The following is a 15639-nucleotide window of genomic DNA, read 5'->3' on the forward strand; positions in this document are numbered from 1 at the left end:
TTGCTCATGCCTGCACACAGTACCAATGACCAGTTGCCCAGTTGCCATCGAGTCAGTTCCAGCTCATGGTGCCTCATGTGTGTCAGAGTAGAACTGTTTGTTTTTTTTTTAATTGTGCTTTAGGTGAAACTTTACCAATCAAGTCAGTCTCTCATACAAAAAGCCATACACACCCTGCTGTGTACTCCCAGCTGCTCTCCCCCTAATGAGACAGCACATTTCTCCTCTCTACCCTGTATTACCCGTGTCCATTCAACCAGCTCCTGTCCCCTTCTTCCTTCTCATCTTGCCACCAGACAGGAGTCTCCCACAGAGTCTCATGTGTCTACATGAGCCACAAAGTTCACTCCTCACCAGCATCATTGTCTGTCTTATAGTCCAGGCCAATCCCTGTCTGTAGAGTTGGTTTTGGGCATGGTTCCAATCTTGGGTTATCAAAGGGTCCGGGGACCTTGACCGTCAGGGTCCCTCCGGTCTCAGTCAGACCATTGAGCCTGGTTTTTTTACTAGAATTTAAGATCTGTATCCCACTGTTCTCCTGCTCCATCAGGGATTCTCTGTTGTGTTCCCTGTCAGGGCAGTGATCAGTGCTGGGTACCATCTAGTTCTTCCAGTCTTAGGCTGATGGAGTCTGTGGTTTATGTGGCCCTTTCTGTATCTTGGGCTCATATTTACCTTGTGTCTTTGGTGTTCTTCATTCTCCTTTGCTCCAGGTGGGTCGAGACCGATTATACATCTTAGATGGCTGCTTGCTAGCATTTAAGACTCCAGACGCTTCTCACCAAAGTGGGATGCGGAATGTTTTCTTAATACATTTTGTTATGCCAGTTGACCTAGATGTCCCCTGAAACCATGGTCCCCAGACCCTTGTCCCTGCTATTCTGGCCTTCGAAGCATTTGGTTGTATTCAGGAAACTTCTTTGCTTTTGGTTCAGTCCAGTTGTACTGACTATCCTTGTGTTATGTGTTGCCCTTCCCTTCACCTAAAAAAATTTTTTGTCTAGTACCTAGTTAGTGACTATACCTCTCCCTCCCTCCCCATCCTCGTAACCGTCAAAGAATGTTTTTTTCTGTGTTTAAGCTTTATCTAGAGTTCTTATAATAGTAGTCTCATACGATATTTGTCCTTTTGCAATTGTCTCATTTCACTCAGCATAATGCCTTCCAGATTCCTCCATGTAATGAAATGGTTCACAGATTCATCGTTGTAGAACTGTTTTCCATGGCTGTTTTTTTTGCCTTTCTTCCAAGGCGCCTCTGGGTAGACTTGAGCCTCCAACCTCTCAGTCAGCAGTTGAGTACTTTACCCGTGTGCACCACCCAGGAACTCCCGGCACACAGTAGGTGCTTAATAACAACATGATAAAGGGACCAGTGAAGGGATGCAGACCCTGTCCCTGGAGAGATTCTGGATTTCCATGGAGCTGGGTGGGCACAGCTCTCCCATGATAACTGTGGACCTCCAGGCAGCGAGGATTAGCCTGGCAGTCAGAGACCCAAGGAGGGTCTGGCTAAAAGATCTGTTTCTAGGCCAGCGGCTGCAGCGGAACAGCCTCCGCAGGAAAGATGGATTAAACAACTCTTCAAGGAAAACACAATTACTGTGAAATATGAGAAAAAGACAAAGACTGTATTGCCTGGGTACCTGGGAGCCTGCGTCCTCGCCCTTCCCCCACTGTAGTATGAATTACTCAGTGTCTCCTCCCAGGCCTGGGAGCAGCCTTTGGAGTAACACTGTTGAGGGATGGGTGAGTGTTATTTGAGAACCTCCTCATATTTGGTGATTGCTGTATTGATTCCTTCCGCCCCTACCCGTCGCCCCTCTGAACTGTAAGGTCTCAGGATCATATGACGAAAGCCCAGAGAACATGGGAATTTCCAGTAAGCCATAGCCTCTTGCCTCCCAGCCACTGGGGCCTATTTCTGTGCTAGGGGGTGTGTCCATGTGAAGCGGGGACTGAGGGAAGGACAGGAGAATCTGCATGGGGAACAGAGGTGGCCCTGGAAGACAGGCTGTCCAGTTCCTCATACAGGACCCAGGTAGGAGGGGGGACCTGAGGGGGGGGGACCTGAGGGGGCTGGCCCAGCAAAGGGAGATGAGCCATGGGTGCCTCGTATCCTACCTCAGAGCTCATGGTGACCAACGGAAGCATGTCCTTAAGGCTGGCTTTTCCCAGGCTACAACTCCCAGATTACTCTCTCCCTACACAAACCAGTAAGTTCGGGGTGAGCCTCACTGAATGTCGCTGTGGCAATTACAGTCCCTTGCAGAGCTCTGAAACTGAAGAGTGCTTTGCTCCTGCTGCTGCTGCCTGGGGCTGTCTGAATCCAGGACTCCCAGCCACACTCGGGTGTTGGGGCAGTTTAGCTGAGAGGCTAAGGGTCTGTGGCCTCAGACCTTGCAGGCTGGAGGGCAGGATGGAAACATGGGTGACTGTCCAAGGAGGGTTTGAGGACCCCCCCGCACAGACCATGTGGGCCTGAGAGGGAGCACTAGGCTTTTGCCTGCCTTTTGGGAAGCATTTGTAGTCCAGTATCTGTACCTGTGGGAGAAGGGGTATAACTCAGTGGTTCTGGCAGGGGTCCTGCAGCCAGACCATGTGGGTTTAATGGTATGGTCTCTCTGTACCTCAGGCGCTTTTGTCAAACCCCAGGGCATCTCCTATAGCTATTGTAAAGCCTGAGAATGACTGCAGGTACAGACTTAGAACAGTGCCTGGCACATGTGAAGGGCTCAGGAGGTGTTACTGTTCACACCACGATGAAGCTGATGAAGGCCTTCCAGAAAGAGGGAACATCCTGATGGTGTGGAGACACACCTCTTCCCTACCACGTGGTGGTTGTTTTAGCTGCCGTGGAATTGGCCTCTAATTCATGGCGACCCCATGCACACTGAGATCAGACCACTGTGGTCCGTAAGGTTTTCATTGGCTGATATTCACAACTAGATCACCAGGCCTTTCCTCCTAGCCTGTCTCAGTCCAGAAGCTCTGCTGAAACCTGTTCAGCATCATAGCAACATGCAAGCTTCCACTGACAGATGGGTCGTAGCTGCGCATGAGGTGCATTGGCCTGGAATCGAACCCCGGTCTCCCACATAAAAAAAAAAATTTTTTTTTTTTCCCCACGTGGAAGAGGAGAATTCTACCACTGAGCCACCATGTGGTACCCCTGCAGAAATTAAAAAGAGGAGGCTCCTTTAATCCATTGGCTCAGGCCTCCAACCCCCTCTGCCCTGGGTGGCTGTCTTTGCCAGCAGCCCCACTCTCTGATTCTCTTCTTTCAGGACTCCTTCTCCACTCCACACCGGCTTCCTTGGACGTGTTAATACATTTGTCCTGTTGCTCTTTAGCTTCAAAGGCCTGGGAGCCCCTCTCTTTCTAAAGTCACCTTGCCCATCTCAATTATTGTGCCTCGATCTTAAAGTTTTAAGGACCAAATTTGGCCTCCATGGTGTCCCCTTCATAGTTCAAACAAGGAGAGCAGTCATGGCAGCAGTGGCGTTTCTGGTGGAATCTGTGGCAGGAAGCTTCTGAGTTCCATGAACCTGGGTGTGATTCCCCATGCCCCCCACTCCCAGTTCTATGATCCTCACTAATTAATAATGTCGCCGAGCCTCAAGTGGGGATGATAGAGTTGGTCTGAGGAGTAAGATTGATAAAGACTAACCCATGGCATGCAACAGATGCTCAGAAATGGCAGCAACCACAAGCCATGGTTTCTGCAGGAAGGGTGTTGGGCCTGGAAGGGAACAGCAGTGTGGTTAAGGCAGAACACTGTGTCATCCGGAAGTGACCTCCATTTGGCCGTGGACGGTTCTTGCAACATTAGATTTCTTCCCCACAGTGTGTGCACCCTGTCATTTCCTGGGGAGGTAGACCTCGCTGGTAGGGGGTGGAGGCCAGTCCACAAAGCCATCAAGATTGGAGGGGGGAAGATGGAGGCTCCCCTTCTACTGGGGGCCTGCTGGGAGCATGGGACTCATTAGCCCTGTGCTTGGATTTTTTGTTTTGGCATAAAAATGAGTTTTTAATGGAAAATCTAAAATATGTTGCTGCTACATTTTGTTTTTATTTTCTTGAGGTATAATTTACATACAATAAAATGCACAGCTGGAGTTCTATGGATTTTGACAAATGTGTGCTTGGCTGTTTATCAAGTTGTCTTACTTTAAAGACTAAGGGGCACCTGACCCAAGCCATGGTGTTTTCAGTCACCTCGTATGCATGCGAAAGCTAGACAATGAATAAGGAAGACTGAAGAAGAATTAACGCCTTTGACTTACGGTGTTGGCGAAGAACATTGAATGTATCATGAACTGCCAAAAGAACGAACAAATCCGTCTTGGAAGAAGTACAACCAGAATGCTCCTTAGGAGCAAGGATGGCCAGACTTCATCTCACGTACTTTGGGTATGTTATCAGGAGAGACCGGTCCCTGAAGAAGGACATCATGCTTAGTAAAGCAGAGGGTCAGTGAAAAAGAGGAAGACCCTCAACAAGATGGATTGGCGTAATGGCTGCGACAATGGGCTCAAGCATAACAATTGTGAGGATAGTGCAGGACCAGTCAGTGTTTCGTTCTGTTGTACATAGGGTAGCTATGGGTTGGCACAGACTCGGTGGCACCTAACAACAACAACAATCCAAGGCAGGCAGCTGAGGACAGCCACACCCAGCCTGACTTAGTGACCTCCCCTCACTCAGCCCGGCCTCTACTCAAAGCACCCCTAAGCTGTTTTCCTTTCTCTCATCCTCTTGACTTAGAGACTCAGCCTTGGTGCCCCACCCTTTAATACATCCTTCTCTGCCATTTAAGACCCCCCCTACTGGGCTGTGAAGGCCCATGGGTCTTGGCTGTGCTGTGGTTGAGGCCTTCACCTTCCCCGGGAAGACCAGGAAGGTTGGCCCTTTTTCATAATAATGATTATGACAAGCACGCAGTATCTGGTTGGTTCTCTGCAGTCAAGGGAAGTTTTTTCCCTTCTCTTCCTCTCCCACCCCTAACCCTGTGAGCTCACAAAAATTGTTGATGCTGCACTTAGAACCTTCCAGAATGTTTGCACTTAGATGATTGCTTTGTTTAATGTTTACCACAGGCCTAGGAGCCCTGGTCTTGGCTCTAATTTTCAGCTAGGGAAGCTAAAGCTCAGAGGTTGTAGGTCCGTTGTTCCAATGTCAGTTAGAAAGCCAAGGTGCCCAGGCTGACTCCAAATCTGCCTGCCCCACCTCTGCCTCGGCACTGCACTTGGGACTGTTACTGCATGCCTGCCAAGAGCCCCTCACTGAACTAGGCCTGGGCTGGTGAGTGTGAGTGGAACAGAGTCCCTAGCCTTGTGGAACGGACAGTCTGGCTCCATGGCCACATCCTTCTCCGGCAGCTGCATGAGGATTGTGCAGGAAGGTTTGGAAGGCTGGGAGCACCATGCACAGAGTGGCTGGCTCTCCGTGACCTCCCGTCACTGCGGGAGACAAGAGCAAGCTCTTTCCCTGCTGTGGCGGAAGCCTGCTTAGGACCTGGGTTCTGCCAGCCCACCTGTCTGGCTACACTTTAGGGAAACTCTTTTTGTCACCCACAGGCTTTGTCCCTCCTTAGGAAAGCCAGGTTGATAAACCTGCAACTCACTGAGAGACCTTAGAGGTCTCTTGAGTTACTAGAGCCTTGTTCAGGCAGTTCTTGGTTGGTTCTCTGCAGTCAATGGAAGCAGTTTCTTCCCTTCTCCTGCTCTGCCATTGCTAACCCTGTGAGCTCACAAAAATTAAACATGGAAAAGACTTGTAATAAACTGGGGACTTTTCCTGAGGGTCAGGAGCAGCTGCCTGGGCTCCCTTCTGCGCTGTGTTGATTCTGCCACCGTGAGTTCTTGCCTTGTCATCCTTGGATTCCATAGCTCAGCTGGCCACAGGACAGAGGAGGCTGCTGGCCTTCAGCAACAGTCTGAACTCAAACTTGGGCTGTAGCATAGGCCATGGTGGTGGTTTGGGTCTGGTGAATTGGTAAAACATGGAGAAATCAAAGCTGTCCTGGACCAGGTAGTCCTCCTAGCTGGTGCTGCCCCAGGTTTTGATACTGCTGCAAGAGTCACACAGTGGTGCTGTCGAGAACCCAGACTCCATTTCTCCTTGCTTAGTGTGGTTCTGTCCTCATGCATGTTGCCTCCTGGTTACAAAGTAGCTGCTGTGGCTTCAGCTGCAAGTCCACTTTCCAGGAAGGAAGAAGGATAAGAGGCAAAGACCTTTCTCCTCAAAAGGCATTCTTCCTCAGAGACTTTCTCCTACACCTCACTGGCCAGAGCTGTGTCACATGGGCAACCCTAAATGTAAGAGAAGCTAGAAATTCACTTTTTTTTCCAAGCCATGCCTGCATTGCTCTCACAAATAAAAGGAGATGGGCTACAGAAGGGCAGGGTCTACCCCAGCTCACTTCCCTACCCTGCATTGGACCCTCCCTTTGAGTGGATATACCACACCCCTTTACCCTTGAGGAAGAGGCACCTGAGGGCCCTCTCCTGCTATGTCCACCAGGTCTGGCCTCCCTGCTGTTTGGGTTGCCCCCAAGGGCAGTGCCATTGGTAACGGGCAGCTTCCCCTGGCACAGGAGAGCCGCTGCCTCCCAGGCAACGCTTACTTCCAGCTTCTATGCCAGAGGAAACTCTGCTGAGTCTGTGGCTTTTTTTTGCCACTGCAACCTCTCACCACTACCCACACCCTGCTCAGAAGTTCAAGGGCCCTTGTGGTTGCCTAGTCAGCAGAAGGATACACAGCCGATCTTTGTGTGTGTGTGCTTGGGCAAGGGCCAGGATGGTTTCTCCAGAAATGGGGGCTCCTTCCTCAGCAGCTCTCCCTCCTTGTGCAAAAGGCTTTTCTGTCAACAGTGGGTCTCCAGGTCTAGGGTGCACCAAAAAAATAAATAAATAGTGGTTTCTCCTTGTTTCTTCTTGCGCTTTCTCTTGGCCAGCCCTGACCAGTCAAACTTTGTACAGTGATGGAAATAGTCTGTATCTGTGCTGTCCAATTCACTAGCCACTAGTTAGTTATGCATGTGCACTGGAATTGTGGCTAGTCCGACTCAGGAACTGAAGTTTTAATTTAAATTTAAATACATGTGGCTAATGGCCACCATATCGAACAGTGCAGTTGTAGACTAGAGCATGGGCCCAGTTTCCACCAAGGAGAGAAATGCAGATTGATAACATCTATCTAGATTCATAAGGAGTGGGTTCCTTTAAGGACACTGATATCATGAAGCCCCAGAGAGGGGCAGCAACTTGCCCAAAGTCACACAGCAAGGTCGCAGTCCCCCTGAGGCAGAATCCCAAGAGTATCCACTCCAGCTTCTTCCCTGTTTCTGAAGAAGGTGGCCATTCTTCTCTGCAAAAGAAAAAGGGGAAGATGAGTTACGATAACACACACATATACCAGTCACGGTGCCAGGCACTGTTTAAGTGCTTTACACATCTGTTTCATTTATTCCAATCCCCCCATTTTACAGGTGAGGCAACTGAAGCCTAGAGAAGGGATGTTCTTGCCCACAGCCCAGAGTGGGTAAATCGAGGGGCTTTGTCTCTTGAGCCCAGGCTTTCTGTGACTGCAGTCCTAGGGCTGTCACATGTCTCTGCCCCCGGCAGGGTGCAGGATATGTATGATCTGGAATCAGACACCCAGCTGGGGCAGGTGCAGTTCATAAGCTCCGATTAGTGTCTCTCCTTGCATGGAGTTGTTTTTCTAGCCTGGTCTCCTAAGACTTGGCTCTTGCAGTTGCTGCACCTGGTGTCCTGCCCTCCTGGCTCCATCCAGCTTGTTCAGGGCCTGGCTTGAGGGGTGGGACCTAGGTGTCAGGTATACCTATTAGGAAGGTAAGTTTGGGAAAACTCCGCCTTGGCCACTGGTAGCCAAGAAGAAAGGCGGAGCAGGTAAGGAAAATGGGAGGGAATGTGGCACCCAACCCCACTTTGTTCTCTAGATACAGGGGCTGGAAAAGACTGTGCCATGTCATAACGTTCCTTCTCTAAGATGCTTTAGCAAAACCCCTTCTCATGATTGGCCTGTTTCATTGGCCAAAATCCCCATGGGTTGGAAGCAGGGTTGCCAGATAAAATACAAGATGCCCAGTTAAACTTGAATTTCAGATGAACAACAGAGTTTGAAAAATATGTCCCGTGCAATATTTGTGGCATAGATAAATAAATTTGTGGCATACTTATAAGAAAAAAATTATTTGTTATTTATCTGAAATTCATATTTAACTGTGCATCTGGGGTTTTATTGTTGCTGTTGTTGTTTTGGGTTTTGTGCTTGTTTTGTTTTGCTAAACCTGGCAACCCAAGATGGGTGGTATTATCCATCATCCCCATGCAGTGTACATGACAACGAGACTGAGAGAAATGACATGACTTGCCCAAGCTCACAACAAGGCCCTGATCAGGCCTGGATTCAAAGCCAGGTCTCTTAGAACCCTCAGGCTTCTGCTGAGACACAGTGAACAATCACGTGGCTTTCTCAGGTGGTGTGAGGAGGGCCCAGAAGTCATTACCCTAAAAAAAGCCAAAAAAACAAACCTGTCTTCTACCTGCATGGTAATGTGAATGGCAATACCTTAGCAGTCATTTACACCTTATTGTGAAACAGATTCTCGGCAAGGTTGACTGGGAATAGGGGCCCTGGTGAGAATTAACAAAGGGGAGCAAGAATGAAAAATCTGGAGTCTTGGGTACTGCTGGAGATGGGGGGCCAGGGCAGGAGCATAAAGGGGTGTCCAGGGCTAAGACCTTTTATAACCTAACCCAGGCTACCTCTCCAGCCTTCCTTTTGCTTGTCCTCATCACATACCTACGTGTTCACCGGTGCCCAGGAATCTCTGGCTTTCTAGCCCCCTTGCCTTTGCTCGTGCTGTTTCCTCTGCTTCCCCCAGCCCCATTTTCCAAGTCCCGTCTCAAATGTGGCTGTCTTCTTAAAGGTGTCCTGAGTGCTCCAACCAGATGTAGCCCCTAATGTGTATCACGCCTGTGCCATACATGCTGCTTCTGCTCAGCTGGAGGCTTCTTGAGGCCAAGGGTGTTCCGGGTGCTGGGCCTGGAATGTAGGCAGCCAGCAAATGTCTGACTGGAATGAGGGAGGGCAGGGAGGGGCCCCCAAAGCAAACCTCCTAACTGCAGTTTTACTGAGAAACTTGGACAGGATCCAACCTGTTCTGAGTATGTAAGAACAGCCAGGTGTGCCCTGCAGATGGCCCGTCTTCCTGGGCGCGGGGCTCTGGGGTCTGTGAGTATCAACCTGAGTGCAGGGTCTGTCTGTCTGTGACATTCACGGGGTCCCCGGGTCCTGAAACAGTATCTGGCACAGGGCAAATACCCATAGATACTTGTTGGTTGGTTGGATGGATATATGGATATAGTCATTCAATAAACATCACTGAGCACCTGTGACATGCCACACGCCATTCCAAGCACTCAACACACAGCCTCGAACACGCCAGCGCCGCCTGGGCCCCGCTCTTAGCGAGCAGCATTCACTGAGACACAGATGGTGAACAAGTAAGCCTCCAGATACATAAGGATTTTTTTTTTTTTTTTTTTGCAGATTTCTAAGTGCTATCAGAATTGGATAGGGTGAGGCCATTTTAGGTCTCTGGAGGGGGTGACAATGGGGCTACGATATGACAGAGAAAAAGGGACCTGTGAAGAAGGGAGGAAGTATCTTCAGGGCTGAGGGAACAGCCTTGCTAAGGCCCCGAGTGGAGTGAGTCTGGCATCTAACAGAACCCAGAGAAGCCAGGCTAAACAGGCAGGTGGGGCCAGAGTAAACGTTAGGATTATATTCCCGCTAGGACTGGCCAACTGAGAGGGTTTTAAGCACTGGAGAAAGGTTATATGCTTTGCATTCAAAGGGGCCCTCTGGCTTCTGTAGGGAGAAAGGAGTCAAGTTGAGGCAGAAGCTGGGAGGGCAGTGAGGGGCCCTGCAAGGCCTCCCCTTACACAGGTGGCAACTCCGCCCAGAGTGGGAGCAGAGGAGGTAGTAAGAGGAGGACAAGGGAACAGGGGCTGGAGTTGATGCCGTCTTTTCCTAAGGCCTCTGGTGGTGGATAGGCGGCCCGTTCTCGAAGTCTCAGCCCTGCGCACTCCTCCCTCTTCCCCCCTTGTTCTGACTCTGCCCCACTGGGCCTCGATGCCAGAGGGTCCTCGAAGAATGCAGGGTAGCGGGAGGGTTGTAGCACCTTAGAGAATTCGAGGGACACCATGATAGAGGGTAAGAGGCTTAGGGAAATGGCAGCCACTGTGCATCGAGCACTTCCTGTGTACACTGAGCACTTCCTGTGTACATCAAGCATTCCCTGTGTACATCGAGTACTTACTGCACTATGTACATCGACACTTTGTGCGTACATATGCTGTACATTGAGCACTTCCTGCATACATACACTGTATACATTGACACTTCTTGTGTTCTAGGCACGGTGTAAGTGTGAGGAGTGCTACCTCTTGTGTGTCAGTGGAGCGTCATAACCGGATGAGGGTAGAAGCACTGGTTGGACCCATTTTACAGATGACATGCCTAAGGCTCAAGGGGAAGGGACTTGCTCACAAGAACATGCCTGGTCAGCGAGGGAGCCAAACGAATACCATAGCCACGCCTCTTCTGTGACCTTCTGGTAGCAGAACCCCCAGGCTCCCACGGGCTATGCATCCCCCTCAGCAGAGGGGAAAGTTATTGTTCTCGTACATCTGCCTGGGACTGCCTGTGTCCCCTCCCAGCTCCCTCACTGAGATGAAGTGGGGGGTGGAGGGCAGGAGGGCTGAGTGAGGCCGCCCAGCATGTAGCGCCTTCAGCTGTGCCTCTGGGAACAAACAGGCAAAATCCTTGCCCTTGTGGGCCTGACGCTCTTGTAGGGGTGACTACCAATAAAATAAAGAAATATCAATGGTCTGTCAAGAGGTGATGAGCGCCAACGAGGAGGACAGACACATGGGACAGGTCACAGCATGTACTGAAGTTACACCATATGCAGCGGTGGCCTTTCCTGCCCTGGGGAGCCTACGTCTAGTTTGGGAAAGAGACAGGTAAACAAAGGTAGCTTCAGATAGTGATCAGGCAATGAGGAAAGTCAGCAGAGGCAGGAGGTGGCGTCAGACAGGTGTGAGAGAAGGCCTCTCTGAGGAGCTGCTGTCAAGAGGGAGCTTGAGTGATAATGTGAGGCTGAGGAGGTGGCCACAGGAAGAACAGGGAAGCTGTGTTCTGGGCTGAGGACACTGCAGGGCAGGGCAGAGCTTGGCTCATTGGAGATGCTGAGAGGGGCCAGTGTGGTTGGAATGTGGCCATGGGGCAGAGACTGTGATAGGTGAATTTAGAGGAGCAGGCAGGGGCCAGGCCCTCAGGGTGTGCGTCAATGAATATTTCAGAATGGTCTTTAATCAGACTCTGAAGTGAGGTAAGCTTCCGCTGTGGGTTTGTTTACTCTGCTGATGGGCTCTCCTAAGAGTTATCATCACTGAGGTACATACAGCTTCACTCAGTCCCAGTTGTCCAGGTCCCTAATTATCTAGGGTCACCCTATCTCCACCCACTCACCCTGCCTCTAGCACCATCCAGAAGCTTCTAGCACTGTCTAGCACCTTCTGTTTGTGGTTGCTCAGCTGAACAAACTGAGCATGGGGGTGTCGATTGGCCTGCAAGACTGAGATGGCCTAGGGTACACCTCTGTGGGCACACTTCTCCCTGTGGGATGTCGGCGCACCTTCTGGGGAGCCCTCCAAGGCACCCAGGGCCCAAGGGACTCCTTGTTCTCCTTGGCCTTATCCCTGGGGACTCACTGTGAGTAGGGTTAGGTTTTACTTGCTCTGGAAACCTCTGCCATGGTGTCACCTTGTTACCCCTCATCAGACCCTGTTTGCCAGCAGGACAGTCAGGTATGAATGCCAGAGCCCAGTATTTGAGTGGTGGTGGGCCCCTGAAGATTGTGTGTTGTGTGAGATATGCTGAGTGTGCCTTTTTAGGGCTGCTGATAAGGGCAGTTTCTTGAGTGTGAGTTTGGGAGCTCAGGCTCCAGAGTCCTCCAGGCCTGGGTTCAAATTCCAGCTCTGCTACCTATGAACTCAAAGAGTTACTTAATCTCTCTGAGCCTCAGTTTCCTAATCTGTGAAATGAGGGTTATGACAGTTCCCACTTCAGATGGTTTTTGTAGGATTAAATAAAGCTTAACTTGACATGCTTCAGGCCCATGGTTGTAATGCTGACTCCTGGCAACTCTTAGTTCCGACGCCTCTTCCTGCTCTGCAGTCCCTCCCCAAGCCTTTTAGGGGGAGGAAGACTGTCGGCCGTGGGCGTGGATGCTCTCAGTGCAGTGATAAGAGCCCTAGAGAGCTTAGGGTGCGGGGTCTCACCAGGTGTGCTCTGCAGACTGTGGTCGGAGCCAGGGCCCAGGTCTGGCGTCTTTGGAAAGAAGCAGCGGCTTCAGAGGTTTCCTTCCCCACAGACCTGTAGGAAAGGCCCTGCACGCAAAGCTGAAGCGCCTTCAAAAGGCCCCCAGGTACAGTTAGCACGGCTCAGCACCCCTCCTCTAACCCAGTGCCCTTTTCCTCCAGCGCTGCTGCGGGAAGAAGTGTCTCGGCTCCAGGAGGAAGTACACCTTCTCCGGCAGATGAAGGAGATGTTGACGAAGGATCTGGAGGAGTCACAGGGTGGCAAGTCCTCTGAGGTCCTCTCGGCCACCGAGCTCAGGGTCCAGCTGGCCCAGAAGGAGCAGGAGCTAGCCAGAGCCAAAGAAGCTTTGCAGGGTGAGTGATGCGTTAACGTGGGTTCTCTCCCTTCCCTTGTCTGAGATTGAGGCCAGGCTTTGTCATGGGGCACCAAGAAACCAGGGTCTTCCCTCTGCAGGGGGCTGGCATGGACACAGTGGTCTCCCATCGCTGAGACTCCCCCACCCCCCAAGGCTCCTTTGTCCCTTCTTTGGGTGAAATTCTGCATCTTGTGGAGTTGGGTTTGGATGTCCTGCCTTCCTCCCGTGTGATACCATGGGTTCTCCATCGGGTCCCCACTCTCCAAGGCGTGACTGGCTGTTGGGCCCTTGCATCTTCACTGAACCAGGTCACCGACCCAGCAGCTGGTCTTCCCATTCCCGGCCGTCTCAGGGTCCACTGGTGCCTCCCCTCAGTGTCAGTGTGGATATCCTGGAGGTTTTTCTGCTGCAGGACCCAACTGTATTCCCAGCTTCCCCATGGTGGACTGTGCCATGAAGAGCTTGGGCCTCACATTGCTTGGTCCAGAAGAGCTTCCCTCTAATAAGTGCAGTGTCCAGCCCTGGACCCAACGTGGTGGGACGGGGGGCGGGGGGAGCTTGGAAGAGGATGTGGTGTAAGGTGTCCAAGTGGTCTCTTGATGAGATGGACCTTGGACCTGTAACCGCCATGTGGCTTTTGTGTTGTCTGCAGCCAAAAATGGCTTTAGGAAGTGAGGAAAGCCATGAGCCCACACGTTCAGCCGGTTTTCCTTGGAGGTGGCGTGGGACACCAGCAGCTCTCACATCTACCCCTCCTAGAGGTGCTATGCCCATACTCTGCAGGGCCGGGGGAGGAGTCTCACAAGGTTGTTTGAGAAAGATTGGAAGTCGTCTAACCTGTGAACTAGCTCCACAGGGCTCGGAGAACTCAGGCATGAAGCATTTGGAGAGAAAACGGTTTGCGTGGATTCACCCGAGCCTCCTTAGTTTCTTTGACTCTCCGAAAGAAAAAAAAAATAGGCAATGAAACTTTGCAACTTGCTTTTCACTTATCATTTACTATAACAATGAATACGTTTAGAAAAACTTCATTTTTGAACCCAAAGTAGTTTTATTACTCAGGTTGATACCAGGCTGTGGTAACAGAGACCCCCAAAACGGAGTGGCTTAAAGAATCTAAGAGTTTCTCTCTCCTGTAATCGTCCCTGGATGAGAATTTCTGGCTCGTGTTCGCCTCTGTTCCCTTTGGTCCAGGAGAGACCAGGGAAAGAGCCGAAATCCAGGACCAGAGATTTCCTTTGGCAAGAGCATGGTCATGTGGCCAGGCCTCACTGCAAGGGTGCTGGGAAATGTAGTTCCAGCTGGGCGATCGTGTCCCAGCTGCAACTCTTAACTGGAGGGAAGGAGGAGTGGAGTTTGCTGGACAATTCATTGACTCTGTCATAGCAGGTTTCTCTGACCAGAGGTGTGATGTGGGCAACAGAACACATACACACACCCCAAAACCAAACCCACTGCCGTCGAGTCGATTCCGACTCATAGCGACCTTATAGGGCAGAGCAGAACTGCCCCATAGAGTTTCCAAGGAGCGCCTGTGGGACTTGAACTGCCAACCTTTTGGTTAGCAGCCGTAGCACTTAACCATACACCACCTGGGTTTTGCGCATGCGCGCGCACGCACGCACGCACGCACGCACGCACGCACACACACACACACAGGTTAATCAGGCAGTCTGTCCGGTACCCATCTAACCTCCCCCAGGAATCCTGGGGAATTATTGCAGAGGATTAGCCTGTGCCCAGAGCGCTACAGCACTCTTTAGAAGAGTTCTTTTCAGTAATGCATATTACTCTCAACAGCAGGTTGACCCTCTTCTATTGGGATTTTGTTTCTGGTGGGGCCAACTGAGGCAGTGTTTTGAGTAGTCCCTTTAAGCTGTACTGGGCAGATGGTGTGCACTGTGGCCGAGCTGACGTTACACAGTTGGGAAGTTGTCTTGCCAAGCAAGCATGGTTTTTCCTCTACACAGCCATCTAGCAGTCTAGGCAGATCGATCTGAGCCTCTATCTCCTTGCAGCTTCCCAGGGGCCTCACAACAGCCTCTCCACTTCACAGGATGGATGATCTCTTTGCTGGAGACTCAGGCCTTGGGAGGAGCCCCATGAAGAACTGTTGGCTGAGCCTGGGCTGTGCCTACTCATGTCCTTTGGGCTCTCTGAGCTTTATGATCCTGCGGAGCATTGGGACTGCCTCAGGAAGCAACCAAATGCTGTCTCAACCACCTTTTCCAGTGTTCATTCCACAGAGAAACCTGCCTCCCACATCACTGGCCAAATTCTCATCACATTTGCCCCTCTGGTCCTCTCACTTGTTCCCAGGCCCAGAGGACGGGGCAGGGGACTAAACAGAGGCTCACTGACACCCCCCCCTCCCATTCCCAGCGCCAAGGCCTTGGGCACACAGCCTAAACTCTCCAAACCCCAGTTTCCTGATCTGAGTGACAGGCAGCAATGGTGGCTTCTCAGGAGGTTGTGAGAATTAAGTGAGGTGTTGTCTACATGGAGTCCCTGAGTGGTGCAGTCAGTCAGTGCACTTAGCTGATAACTGAAAGGTTGGAGTTTCCAGTCCATCCTGAGGTGCCTCAGAAGAGAGACCTGATAACCTACTTCCCAAACTTCAGCCACTGGAAACCCTATGGCGCATGGTTCTATTCTGATACCCACGGGTTTGGTTTTGATATCTGTAAAGGTGGAAGCACAGTTCTTGCTCAGGGAGGCTTGGCAGTTAGCATGATATACATCCTTTTCTCTTTAACCCACAAGGCACAGAGCTGTACCAGGCTTTTCTTTCTAACCCTCTGTGCTATAAGATTTCATTATCCATCACCAAAGGTCTTTGGCTGGCCCAGGGACCCAGAGATCTACCTG

General features: G+C 51.1%; 1 protein-coding gene across 3 annotated transcripts in view; it reads left to right on the forward strand.

Moving 5' to 3' along the window:
• Nucleotides 1–15639, forward strand: part of KAZN (kazrin, periplakin interacting protein) — a 580804-nt gene that overhangs the window by 421547 nt on the left and 143618 nt on the right. For all 3 annotated transcript variants that reach the window (XM_049877978.1, XM_049877977.1, XM_049877976.1), the window contains exon 2: nucleotides 12578–12769. In XM_049877978.1, coding sequence (XP_049733935.1) covers nucleotides 12578–12769 — 192 coding nt within the window. The remainder of the gene's footprint in view (nucleotides 1–12577; nucleotides 12770–15639) is intronic.

This window comes from Elephas maximus, chromosome 3, assembly GCF_024166365.1.
Source record: "Elephas maximus indicus isolate mEleMax1 chromosome 3, mEleMax1 primary haplotype, whole genome shotgun sequence".
In the NCBI taxonomy this organism is placed as follows: domain Eukaryota; kingdom Metazoa; phylum Chordata; class Mammalia; order Proboscidea; family Elephantidae; genus Elephas; species Elephas maximus.